At 48.7% G+C, this 12,600-nt stretch overlaps 1 protein-coding gene across 2 annotated transcripts; it reads right to left on the bottom strand.

Annotated features, from left to right (window-relative positions):
• Window positions 1-90: 90 nt before the first annotated feature.
• On the bottom strand, window positions 91-12,550 carry STYXL1 (serine/threonine/tyrosine interacting like 1). 2 transcript variants are annotated; one of them, XM_063173925.1, is made up of 9 exons: window positions 12,411-12,550; window positions 10,749-10,810; window positions 10,161-10,314; window positions 9,648-9,704; window positions 8,635-8,780; window positions 7,181-7,326; window positions 6,083-6,177; window positions 4,365-4,474; window positions 91-848 (listed from the first exon to the last, which is right to left on the bottom strand). In XM_063173925.1, the coding sequence occupies exons 1-9, from the start codon at window positions 12,511-12,513 to the stop codon at window positions 717-719; spliced, it is 1,005 nt and encodes a 334-aa protein (XP_063029995.1). In that variant the 5' UTR covers window positions 12,514-12,550; the 3' UTR covers window positions 91-716. The 2 variants fall into 2 exon arrangements, with proteins under 2 accessions (XP_063029995.1, XP_063029996.1); XM_063173926.1 differs by lacking the exon at window positions 4,365-4,474 and adding an exon at window positions 4,319-4,364 and having other exon boundaries at window positions 680-848.
• Between the last annotated feature and the right edge of the window lie 50 nt (window positions 12,551-12,600).

Genomic DNA, 12,600 nt, shown 5'->3' with positions numbered 1-12,600 from the left:
CGAGGTGCACTCCCAGCCCTGGGCGCCCGTGTCAAATGAGAAACCCAAACCCACCCCTAAATCCCAAACACAGAGTGCTGCAAAGGCAGGGAGGGTTTTCTGTCGTGTTTTATTTTGTGATTCAAAGAACAGAATTCAGAGTGCTCTGAGAGAAAGGGCGGACTGATTTAGGTACTGGTCGAGGCTGCATGTGACAGCACTGAGGGTTTAAAATCACCACCTCTGCCCAGGGGTTTGGCTGTGGGATTAGAAGGCAGCAGATGGGAAGGGTGGATTGTCAACAAGCCAGCCAGCGAGGCTGAGGTGGCTGAGAAGGCACTCACAGGGCATGGAGAAATTCTGAAATTCTGTTGTCACCTCTCTGGGCTGGAAGTGGGCGTTGTCAGACTCTAAATTTCCTATTCCAGACCGTGGCTAACAAACCCTCACAGTGATAACCCCACTGACTGCCCCACAGCTGTGGTTATAATCCCCTGTGCTCACAAAAGAGTTGAGCTGTGTCTAATGGGCCACTTCCTGCAGGACTTGCACTCCCCAAACTTCCACCTCCTCCAGCACAGCTGAGTTCCCCAGGGAGCTCCAGATCTTGACTCAAAATGAACATGGAGCTAGAGGAAAGCTTTTCCATCACATTTGGGTCTTTTTTCACACAGCTTTCAAGTAACTTTCTCCCCAGAGAGGGGGAGGGAAGTGGCTTTGCCCACGGGTGTTCTCTGTCAGTAATTTGGTTCAGACACATCTGTGACTGGGTACCCATAGATTTGGGTCTCCCAGGCTGAGAGCTGCTCCACAAAGCCCCGGTTTGGTCTCATGTTCATTTTGCATTTCAGAAGGTATTTCCAAGCTCTCTGCAAACAGAAGGAAAGTAAAGAAGTGTTAGGAGTTGAACAGAAAGGGACTCTTGGGCATTTTCACAAAGCAGCTACACTTCAGTCAACACAGCTTTGCATTTGCTGCCTGTGCTGGACAGCAAGAACCTGCAGAGAGGAGTTTGGGGCCACAGTGGGGACAGGCTGGATCCAGATGTGACCTGGGAGAAACCTTTGGTGCCACAGTGGGGACAGGCTGGATCCAGATGTGACCTGGGAGAAACCTTTGGTGCCACAGTGGGGACAGGATGGATCCAGATGTGACCTGGGAGAAACCTTTGGTGCCACAGTGGGGACAGGATGGATCCAGATGTGACCCCAAGAGAAACCTTTAGTGCCAAAGTGGGGACAGGCTGGATCCAGATGTGGCCCTGAGAGAAACATGTCCCTTTTCATGCTCTGCTCTCCTGGATGTGAGGACAGCTCAGGCTGATTTAACTACTGAGTGTTATTCTACCCTGCTGGAGTGATGCAATCCTGGATTTTCCACCCTAAAATGCTGTTCCTTCCACAGATGATGAGCAAAGCAGTGAAGTATCAGCCATAAAGCTTATAAAGCAATGAAGGTTATCACATTTTTGAATTGATGTGACCTGATGTGGCAGAGCATTTATGACCTTGCACTTATCCCACTTTATTAATTACAGCCATCTTAATTATTTGTTAGCTCCAAGTAATCACCCAGAAACTCTGACACACACAGGGCAGATTCCCCAGCATTACTGCAGCTCCATCCCTGGGTTTTCCTGTCAGTGCTCATCTTCCTGCTCATAAAAGAGCTTGACCCCTGCACTTGGAGGGTTGCTTAAGGGAAATGAGACCAAAGGTCAGCAGATAGTGCTCCATTGGTTTGTTTTTCTAATCTTGCTGATTCTGCAGGCTCTGAGGCTGATATTTCAATATTTACTCCTCTGGGTTCACAGTGTGGGTGTCTCTGGTTCCCCTGGATTTACTCACACGTTGCTCACTAATAGAATCAGGGGCTGCACATCCCAACTCTGCCTTGCTTTTGCCTTTTTGGAAGCTTTCAAGGATTTTTGCCTGGGTTGGCTGGAGGATCACACAGAAATCTGTTGCACTGCTTTTGTCTGCAACAAACAAACTTGGCTGCCAGGGTAATCCCTCAGGAAAGCCAACAGTGGGCAAGCACTGCCCTGTCAATATTTTCTTTTTTTGTTGTTTCTTTTGGCATTTAGCAAAATGCTGAGGCCAACCTGTTGATGCCAACTGAGGGGAATGGCAAGGCTCAGGCTGTGACTTTTGCACTGCCATTGGAAGCACATTCTGTGATTCAGTGAGTGAGTGGCTGTTATCAGCCTGCAGGAGCAATCACATCCCTGATAGTGCAGGGGCTGAACCCTGTCTGAGCCCTGCTGGCACCCTCAGCCTCTAATCACCCACTGGCACACAGCCATGGAAAGAGCTTTCCTCTTACACTGGACATGTTTGCACAAAATCAATCCCCTTATCAGATACAGACCCAGCCTCAGTGAAGTTTGGATCAATCCCTTCAAGCTCCTGAACTTTCCAAACAAGGGTGAGGTTTTTAAGGAGAGGCTGCTCAGCTGCCATGGGAACTCTGCTCCCTGTCAGGAGGCACCAGGAGATGCTGCAAAGGGATGGCACCAGGGGAGAGGCCACCAGGCCATCCCCAGCCACCCTTCTTTAATATCTTTCCTTATTCAGAGCTATGGAACAGCCTGTACTGGACATCTGACCTGCACATCCCCTCTGGGCAGGTGTTATCCCACTGCAGATTTCCATACAGGGCTGTCTGTGGGAGGGGATTGCTTCTGGAGGAAATAAAAAATTATTTTGGAAGGGGTCAGAGCTGAAGTCAGTGGTGAATGAGAGCCCTGCAAACACTGGGTTCTGAACTTGTCTAACACCATGGAATTAAGAGAGAGGATCAACTGCAGCAGTTTCCACTCTTTCCCTCAAATCCAGGAGATAAACACCATGTTCTGTATCCACAGCTTGGCTTTTCTAGCCCTTTAGTTAAGTAGGGAAAACAAAAATACCACAAGTTTTAGAGTAAGAACTCACAGATCCAAAATCACACCTAATCCTTAATGGTCCAAAAAAGATGCAATCTCAAATCCCAAATCATATAATCAGTTCCATCATCAGGTGGAGAGAATATTTTTTACTGCAGTGATGGGGTTTCAGGAGGAGAAGGGGAGTGCAGAGGCAGTGGTGTGGCACTGTGACAGGGGTGTCTGTGGGAGGGGATTGCTTCTGGAGGAAATAAAAAAGGATTTTGGAAGGGGTCAGAGCTGAAGTCAGTGGTGAATGAGAGCCCTGCAAACACTGGGTTCTGAACTTGTCTAACACCATGGAATTAAGAGAGAGAATATTCTCTCCACCTGATGATGGAACTGATTATATGATTTGGGATTTGAGATTGCATCTTTTTTGGACCATTAAGGATTAGGTGTGATTTTGGATCTGTGAGTTCTTACTCTAAAACTTGTGATATTTTTGTTTTCCCTACTTAACTAAAGGGCTAGAAAAGCCAAAAACTGCAGTAGCTTCCACTCTTTCCCTCAAATCCAGGAGATAAATGCCATGTTCTGCATCCACAGCTTTGCTTTAGTTAAGCAGGGAAAATAAAAATATCACAAGTTCTAGAGTAAGGACTCACAGACCCAAAATCACACCTAATCCACCTCCTTAATGGTCTAAGGATGCAATCTCAAATCATACAATCAGTCCCATCATCAGGTGGATATTGTGCATGAAATCACAGAGAATATTTTTCCTACAGAGATGGGGTTTCAGGAGGAGAAGGGCAGTGCAGAGGCAGTGCTGTGGCACTGTGACAGACACCTCCCTGCAGGGAGAAGCAGCAGGAGTGCATCAGACAGACCATGTTTGGTTTGTTCTTTTTTTTTTTTTTTTTTTCCCAAGCACTAGGCCAGCATTTTTAAACTCGTTTCTATAGTGAGACACTAAGGTGTGTGCAGAGGCAGTGGTGTGGCACTGTGACAGGGACATACCTGCAGGGAGAAGGGGGTGCAGAGGCAGTGGTGTGGCACTGTGACACAGGGACATGCCTGCAGGGAAAAGGGGGGTGCAGAGGCAGTGGTGTGGCAGTGTGACACAGGGACATGCCTGCAGTGAGAAAGGGGGGTGCAGAGGCAGTGGTGTGGCAGTGTGACACAGGGACATACCTGCAGGGAGGAGGGGGTGCAGAGGCAGTGGTGTGGCACTGTGACACAGGGACATACCTGCAGGGAGCAGGGGGGTGCAGAGGCAGTGGTGTGACAGGGACACACCTGCAGGGAGCAGGGGGGTGCAGAGGCAGTGGTGTGGCACTGTGACACAGGGACATGCCTGCAGGGAGAAGGGGGTGCAGAGGCAGTGGTGTGGCACTGTGACAGGGACATACCTGCAGGGAGCAGGGGGGTGCAGAGGCAGTGGTGTGGCACTGTGACACAGGGACATACCTGCAGGGAGGAGGGGCACTGGTGTGGCACTGTGACAGGGACGTACCTGCAGGGAGAAGCGGCACGAGTGCATCAGATAGGCCATGGTGGCCGTGCTGCTCCGGCTGATCCCCAGGCTGGAGAACACCAGCACTGCTCCCTCATCCAGCTGAGCATCTGAGCCAAGAAATGCCAGTCACAAATTACTGAGCTGGGAAACGGAGCCCCCCGTGGCACTAATTTGGTGACAGCTGACAGGGGGGCTGCAGCCTGAGAGACAGGAGCCCTCAGGAGCCCTGACAGCAGCAGATGGGCACTGCCAGCTCCCATTTCTGTAAGCCTTTGCCTTTCCTAAAAATCCACAGTTAAAACGTGGCCTTGAAGAGCAGCACCAATGACAATGACCAGTCAATGCCTCATTACACATCAGGGTCACCCTCACATCAGGGATCTGAGGAGATGTCATCTTTCATGAGCTACCAGCTGTGGTCAGCATCACAGACTCTCCCCAGACAGGTCTAAAGGTACTGAAATTTTATTTTGCCTGGAAGGTTGCATATTTAATTAATAACTTTTTAATTCTTTCCCTCCCTCTCCAGACAGAATGATGTTTTTGAAATACCAGCAGCTGAACTCCGGAATTCATAGAGCAAAACCTTTTCTTTTAGTGCTGTCAAGATGTTTTTTGTTTTTTTCCCCAAGCACTAAACCAGCATTTTTAAACCCATTTCTATTGTGAGATACTACTTCTGTCTGGGTAGAACTGGCCTCACTCCAACACACACCTGGCATGAGGACATGCACACTCCTCTTGGACTATGTGGAGAGCTTTAGTCTCGTGTTCTGGTTTGAGTAATCTGCTCTCCACTGCCAAACAAACAGTTCCACTATCAGGTAAACAGTGGAACACTTCCACAAGTGCAGCTAATAGGCTCTTGTAGTCTGGTTTGGAAACAGCCACAAGTCATGTGTAATGTCAGAAGGAAACTTCTGAAACACAACTGGGGAAAAGCATGAGGCACAATGAGAGGCAAGTCAGTGAATGTCAACATTCAGGTACACCAAATAATGAAATTCAGTTCAGGACTACAAAATTATATCCTCAAATGTTGTTTCTTTGTGTTGTCATGTCTGATATTGTACTTGGGTTAATAAGCTCTGTGGGGACAGGGTGGTCTTTGCTTCTGGCTCTGTCCAGCACAGCTCAGCAGGGCCTTGGTCTGTGGCAGGTGTTATTTGATAAGCACAATAAAAGATAACAACATGGTTGGACAGCATCAGGATGGAGCTGCAGGAGCCTGAGCTGCAGAGTGTTTTTCTTGTGCTATCTGATGTAATCAGCTGAAGGCAGGTTCATGCTGTCCAACCTGAAAGTCCTCCTGGGCCCTACAGTGGGTCTGCACTGCAAATCACAAAGATTATCAATGCCTCATGCTGAGCTCTCTAATGTGACACACTCTGCTCCAAATAAAGCTCTGGTGGCTGAGGATTTGGGCTGCTGAGAGTCACAGGAGTAAGAGGGAATCCTGTGCAGCCCTGGTAGATCCCCTGCTGCAAAGATCTGGGTGGAAAGCTCCCTGTTATCAGTGAGGTATCCCTTAGGGTGAGCAGGGACATCAGGGTCAGGTGCTCTGTAAAATCTCCTCTCTGCCCATCAGGCTGGTTAGGGAGGCAGCTCTGGCATCCATCAGGTGTGGGTGTGCTCCTGCCTGGCCTTCCTGTCACTCCCATCTAATATCCCACACTGAGCAAGGGCTCAGGAATTCCAGACCAGGATCCACTCACCTATGAAATGAGAAATGGTGGGGAAGGAAGAAAAAAGATCTGCTTCCAGTGAATCAGGAACAGGTACATGGAGGGATTTACCTTCTTCTGCAAACCTGGAAAAAGAGCACAGACCACAAGGAGCACAGGAGCAGCCTTGACAAGATGTGCTTGTTGGAGGCAAGGTGATAATTTTGTTTGCTGTCACATTTGTGAGTTTTTAATCATCATCATCATTAACATGATAAGGGATTTATTGTGGTGAGGCACAGAGATGTTTGTAAAACAGAACCAGTTTAATCACTGATTTTCCATTTCAGTGGTATCAATATTGATGCCTTAACCTACAGATAGATAAGTGAAAGCAGATGAACTGAAAGCAGATGTGCTTTCACAGAGTGTGGGGTTGCTGTTTTGTGGGGCCCCCCAGTTCCCTTCATGAGGTTTTCTATGGCAGCACCTCCTCCTTCCACAGACTCAGAGGGGCAAAAAATTGGTGAGGAATTTCCAAAATGTGGAAGCACATCATGCAGAGAGCATGGGAATATCACCCTCAGTGCAGAGACATTCCTCTACAGAGAGCCAAAGGCATGAGAAATGTCTGGTGCACATGTCCTGGGGTGGGTAACTGGATTTATTACCTTGTTTGGGTCACCACCTTGAGAAATGCCACTGGGTTTTTCACTGTGTGAAATTGCATTTCCAGCAAGGCTGTCTGCTCATGGACAGAGCAGGTAAGGAAGGAAGACCCAAAATGTGACATATTGGTGACTTAGCTTTTACACACATGTGTTGGTAAGACTTTACTCTGAAAATTATTTAGAGATACAGGTTTTTCCTGAAGAGTGGTGCTGTGTGATAGACTTGAAATACCAAGGGCTTCCCAGTCCTCTTCTTACCCAATTCACCTGTGGCATGGTCAAGGGCTGCAGGACTGTGTTGCTGTTGTGCTAACTCTAGAGCAGAAATTAGAAAACTGAGCATGAAATGACACTGGAATCTTCAGAGGTTTCCTTGGAAGGCCACAGGCACTGACTCCTCTGCCAATAAACTCTGTGTCACCTCTATTTTTCACATCACAGACACTGGTGAGGGTGAGCCTTGCACTGTTTAACTTACAGAGTCACAGGCTGTTCTGAGACGTTGACCAGTGCTTTGATCTTCAGATCTTTCTGGATTTGTTTGTCACTGGCCTGCTTGAAATTGCCCATATATAGCTTGGCAGGCAGTATTTCTACAGGGTATGGCTGGAAGGTGTCTAGCTCCTGCCAGAAAGAAACCACAAGCTCAGGTTAGAGAGTGTCTTTGCTGGATAAGTTCTTAAACAGAAGTCATGGGAAGAGTTGAACAGGCACTTAGTCAGCAGCCCATGACATATTTTAGTGTAATGATTCATTCAATCACCTGGATTTGCTGTATTTTGAAGTCTTTGCTAGTTTTACTGAGAATAATTAACAGCCTCACTGCTGTTGTGGCATTACTTGAAGCAAATCCCAACCAAACAGGAGGTGGAATACATTCTTCCCATTGTCTGGAGGGGCTGCAGCAGGACAGATTCCTTTGATGCTCTCCCTGGTTACTGTTTACAAGGCTAAATGAAATAATTTACCACCTGGTGAGCTGCAGGTGCCCTGGAGTGGCACAGCACAAACCCACAGCTGCATCCTCCTGGAGAGGAGGAAAACACCCAGACAGCCAGCAGTGCCTCACATCCCTGAGGGGATGTGCCTTGGATGCTGCTCCAGGAGCACACAGGAGGAGCCTGGCAATTTAAACCTTCAATTCTCAGTTCAAGGAGGTGCCTGTGTCCAGCTGAGTGTGAGCAGGAAGCTCAGCAGTGAATTGGCCTTCACAGGGCAGCACAAAATGAATTATTTTCTCTCCTGTGCTGTGGCATCCCCAGGTTAGCACCGTGTCACGGGCTGTTCCCTGGGAACCACATGGGAACAATGGGAACAAAATACACCTTGGAATAAATGCTCCATTGTTCAGCACCTTCTTAACCTGCCCTGCCTGTCCTAAATGTGCAATAAAGGGTTATTGTTTCTCATAAGCTAAATAGATTGATGTTTATAGGTGAAACCAAGCAATCAGGACTCAGTGTTTGAGTGGATGGCTGTTTTCTTCCTGGGCCTATTGAAACAAGGCATTTGTGACCCTTCCTGATGAAAAGACATAGATCCCAGTGCTTGGTAGGAATTGTACTTCTGTTTGAAAACATTTGCTGAGTACTATGCCAGATAACCACGTGTGAGAGAGCAGCCTGCTCCCTGTCATCACTTGCTACTGTTTGTTCAGTTATCTGTGCTCTCCATGGGCCAGTTTTGGGCTTATCAGGGGAACATTCCCAGCTTGTTTCCATGAACTTCCTTTCAGGCAATAGAAGAGGAAGAAGTGTGGCTGTAAAAGTATCAGTGGTGAGGCTCAGAGCAAGCACAGTAACTTAAATTACATTCAATTCCTTCGTCTGAAGTTACTGTGATACCAGGTTTGCAGCACCATCCAACCTGAATTCACCAGCCACCAGCAGCTGAATATTGATGTAATCTGCTTGGAAATGATTCTCATCTCACCTGGGGCATCCACAGTGTCTTGTGGCTCTTGAGGAAATGGTAACAAGCTGAAAAGCGCCTGTAGCCTCCCTTCAGGAGCAGCACGGGGTGCCGGGTGAAATGCTCCAAGTTCCTGGCATGGAAGATGGCACCTCTTTCCTCAGGACCTAAAGGACCAAAGAGCTGCTGGCCTGGGCAGGTTCAGGGTCTCCATCTGCCTCCCTGGGTCCACAGCAAATCCCTTTTCATTCCATCTGGAGAAAACTTTGTTAAAAGCTCAATTTATTCTTTACTTGTTGCTGCAGGTCAGTTACAGGGGGTGCTGCTTTCCCCCTCTCATCCTGATCTTTTATTCCTCTCCTGGTTTCTTTTCTAGGACCAGATTTCTTTTCTTCTCCCCATTTTTCTTTGGGAAATGCTTGTAGTGAGTTCCCATAATAGGGAAGTTGTATTAATTTAAATTTAATAATCTTAGTTTTATGGAGGCCCTTTTCTTTAGCCTGCTTCAGGCAAACAGGGGAAAAAAAAGGAAGTGTCTTAATTAAATTTTTCACAAATGTTTTAAACACCCCCCTCAGTGAGGTAGATTATGGGAGATGGCTGCTCCTCCTCGTCCCAAGGAATCCATCCTGCTTCCCTCTAGCTGTGTCTGCTTTAGAAATGGATCAGCACAACAGAAATCCTGATTCTTCACACCTTCCCTCTACTGCCTCACCACTGAGCATTTAGGAACCTGCTTGTTTTATTCATTCCCCTTACACCTCCACTGTTTGTTTTCTTTAAAAAGTGATGTAAATCTTTGCTAAAACTCTGTAGCTTTTGTAAAGCTCAAACAAACAGAAGTGGTTCTGCTCACAGAAGGATGTGTGAAAGCCAAACACTTCCATGGTTCAAGGAAAACTGAACAATGCCATGGAAAAGTTTCCAGCACTTCACGTTTCTTGGTGAACCCCATGAAATTACCATCCCCATTAAAGGTAAATCTTTTTAAATATCATGAAGTGAAAGCCTTTTGTGACCCTCAAAGTACTCACTGTGGGAACACACGGAATCTGAGCTGCTGATTTCTGTCTCTGAAGAAGTGCTGCTCCCTGAAAGGCAATTGTTGGACAAGCCAAATCTCAGGGAAACGTGACAAAATAAAGAACCCATTCCTCACATGCAACAAGGAGCTTCAGAGGATCATCCACAGATGGGAAACCAGGGCTGCCAGGATGCTCTGAAATAAAACCTGGCTTTTTGAAGCCTAAGAACATACACAACACAGTGGAAAAACAGAGGCAGGGCACAGTTTTTCATGTAAAACTGGAAACATTTACATCTCCTCCAACAAGCTCTTAACTGCTTTAGGAAAACGGGGGGGAAAAGGAAATGTCTTAATTAAATTCTTCACAAATGTTTTAAAGTGAAGTAGATTATCTGAGATGGCTGCTCCTCCTCCTCCTCCTCCTCCCAAGGAATCCACCTCATGACATGATTATTCCTCATAACATTAAATGAGGAATGGGAAGGATCTCAAGGACTGGACTGACACGGGTCACACGTACCTGTTTCTTCCTCCTCCTCCTCCTCCTCCTTCTCCTCCTCCTCCTCCAGATTGTCGGTGTCAGTCAAAAATCCAGTGTCATGGTCATACACCACACAGAATCTGACATAGCCCAGCTCCTCGGGATTGGGGATCACATACTGCCCTGCAGGACTCTGCCAGAATCACAGAGCAATTCCATCACTCTCCTCTGCTGCCATCAACACTCCTGACACCCTGCAAGCTGCAGCCCTGCCTTGGGTTTGTTGTGTTTGCACGTGTGGGTGGACAGGACAATGAGAGCCCCGGTGAGGAGTCAGGGATGATGCAAACCCCGCTGATTGCTCCACCGGAGCAGCGGTGTAGACGCCAGCGCTGCCCTTGTGGGGCAAGGCTGAGCTGGGGGAGCTCTTGAGCAATGTTCTCCCTGATTTTCAGCCGCCGTGTGCCAATCCTTGGGGCTGCTGGAGCCACCTCTGCTTTGTGACAGAATGCATCCCCCCAGTGGCAGCCGCGGGGCACGGCCGGGCAGGGCTGGGACATTTCCCCCGGGTTTCAAAGCACTTCTGGCTTCCTGCTAATTGCTAAATTCAAACAGCAATCCCCTCACCAGTACAATCCTTTGGGCTGTAACAATGTGGCTGTCATCGAATTCATACTGAGAACGGGCATCTGGAAAAAAAAACAACAAAACCAACAAAGACAGAACAATTGGATTTTAAAGGTGGAATCTTCTTTGTGTTTTGTCAGTGGGAATTCAGGCAGCGCTCAGAGAAAGGGGTTTGGAAATGTGGCCGCTGGGGATATGGTTTAGGGGTGGTTGTAGGGTTGCAGGGTCACCTGTTGGGTGGACTTGAAGGTGTTTTCCAACCTTGATGATTCTGTGATTTGTGTTTTTTAGAATCTGCTGGTTTCTAGTGTGGATATAACAAACCCCAGGGTTGATGTGAGTCTGTGTGTAACACCAGCAGTGTTAGTGCTGCTCCAAGTGTGCTCCTGCAGCATTGCCAGCCTCAGTCCTGTGCCTGCCCTGACCTGCCCAGCAGCTCTGTGACACAGAGATCTTTTATGAAAAATCCTTTCCTTAGGGTTTTCCCTCCGGAGAAGCTGAGAGGCCTCAGGAACAAAATGTAAGCATTGATTATCTGCTGCTGTGGAATGCAACAGGTGCATCTGGGATTGGTCTCATGTTGGTGGTTTCTAATTAATGGCCAATCAGAGTCAGCTGGCTCGGACAGAGACCCCAAGCCACAAATCTTTGTTATCATTCCTTCTTATTCTATTCTTAGCCAGCCTTCTGATGAAATCCTTTCTTCTATTCTTTTAGTATAGTTTTAATGTAATATATATGATAAAATAATAAATCAAGCCTTCTGAAGCATGGAGTCAGATCCTCATCTCTTCCCTCATCCAAGAACCCCTGTGAACACGGTCACAGCTCTGCCTCTGCTGCTCCAGAGCTGGGGAGAGGGGCACTGCAAAGACCCCAGACCCACTCCCAAACTGGCCAAACTCCCTCACCAAAACATTTAGTGACATTGCAATGTCAGGCACCCCTCTGGGGCTGTTGGCACTGTGCAGAATGGATGTGGTTTTCAGGAATCTTTGTGTAATGGCTGAGAAATCCAGCCCAGCTCCAAAACCTCTGGGAGCATCAGGGCAGAGTGTGTGTGCATGGGATTGATGAGAGCAGAGAGAGCTGAGCACGAGGAAAGCCAAACAGCACCGGCTCACAGCACCTGAAACGGGATGGGAGGGAGGTGCCAGGCCCCAGAAATGGCGAGAAGTGATGTGTGTGCTTTTCCTCACAAGCCCTGATGGCTCGGGATATCTGCCTGGGCTGAGCACAGTGCCTGGCTGCTGGCAGGGACAGAGACAGGGACAGGCAGGGACAGGGACAGGGAGGAGCAGAAGCAGCAGGCGGGGAAGGAGCAGACAGGGCAGAGACAGGTAGGGACATGCACAGGTGGGAGGAGGGACGGGGACAGGCAGAGGAAGGGGCAAGCAGAGGGAAGGCAGGGACAGGGTCAGGCAGGGACACGGACAGATAGGGACACGGACAGGGACAGGGACAGACAGGGACAAGGCAAGGCAGGGACAGGGACAGACCGGGACACGGACACGGACAGGGACAGGGACAGACAGGGACAAGGCAAGGCAGGGACAGGGACAGACCGGGACACGGACACGGACAGGGACAGACAGGGACAAGGCAAGGCAGGGACAGGGACAGATAGGGACAGGTAGGGACAGGCCTGTGCCGCAGCCTCACCCAGCAGGCACAGGTAGTTGGGCTCGGCCAGCCGCGATCTCCACCGGTACTGGTTGATGATGTTGTAGAGGTGTCGGGGCTCGCAGAACATCACCCCCGCCATGCCCCATCGGCCCGGCTGTCGCCGCCTATCGCGACACCGCGCTGCCCCGCCCCGCCCGGCCGCACGCAGCGACGCCCGCCGGTCTCC

The sequence above is a fragment of the Melospiza melodia genome, chromosome 21 (genome assembly GCF_035770615.1).
Source record: "Melospiza melodia melodia isolate bMelMel2 chromosome 21, bMelMel2.pri, whole genome shotgun sequence".
In the NCBI taxonomy this organism is placed as follows: domain Eukaryota; kingdom Metazoa; phylum Chordata; class Aves; order Passeriformes; family Passerellidae; genus Melospiza; species Melospiza melodia.
The sequence above is the reverse complement of the archived record's forward strand: the minus strand, read 5'-3'. Positions and strand labels throughout refer to the sequence as shown.

Bases quoted from the DNA above. Each gene is read 5' to 3' on its own strand.
- STYXL1 (XM_063173925.1), bottom strand. From the start codon at position 12,513: ATGGCGGGGGTGATGTTCTGCGAGCCCCGACACCTCTACAACATCATC. The intron at 4,475-6,082 runs GTGAGTGGATCC...TTCTTGGCTCAG, and splicing joins CACCATTTCTCATTTCATAG to ATGCTCAGCTGGATGAGGGA. The intron at 849-4,364 runs GTACGTCCCTGT...TTCTGTTTGCAG, and splicing joins CGTGCCGCTTCTCCCTGCAG to AGAGCTTGGAAATACCTTCT.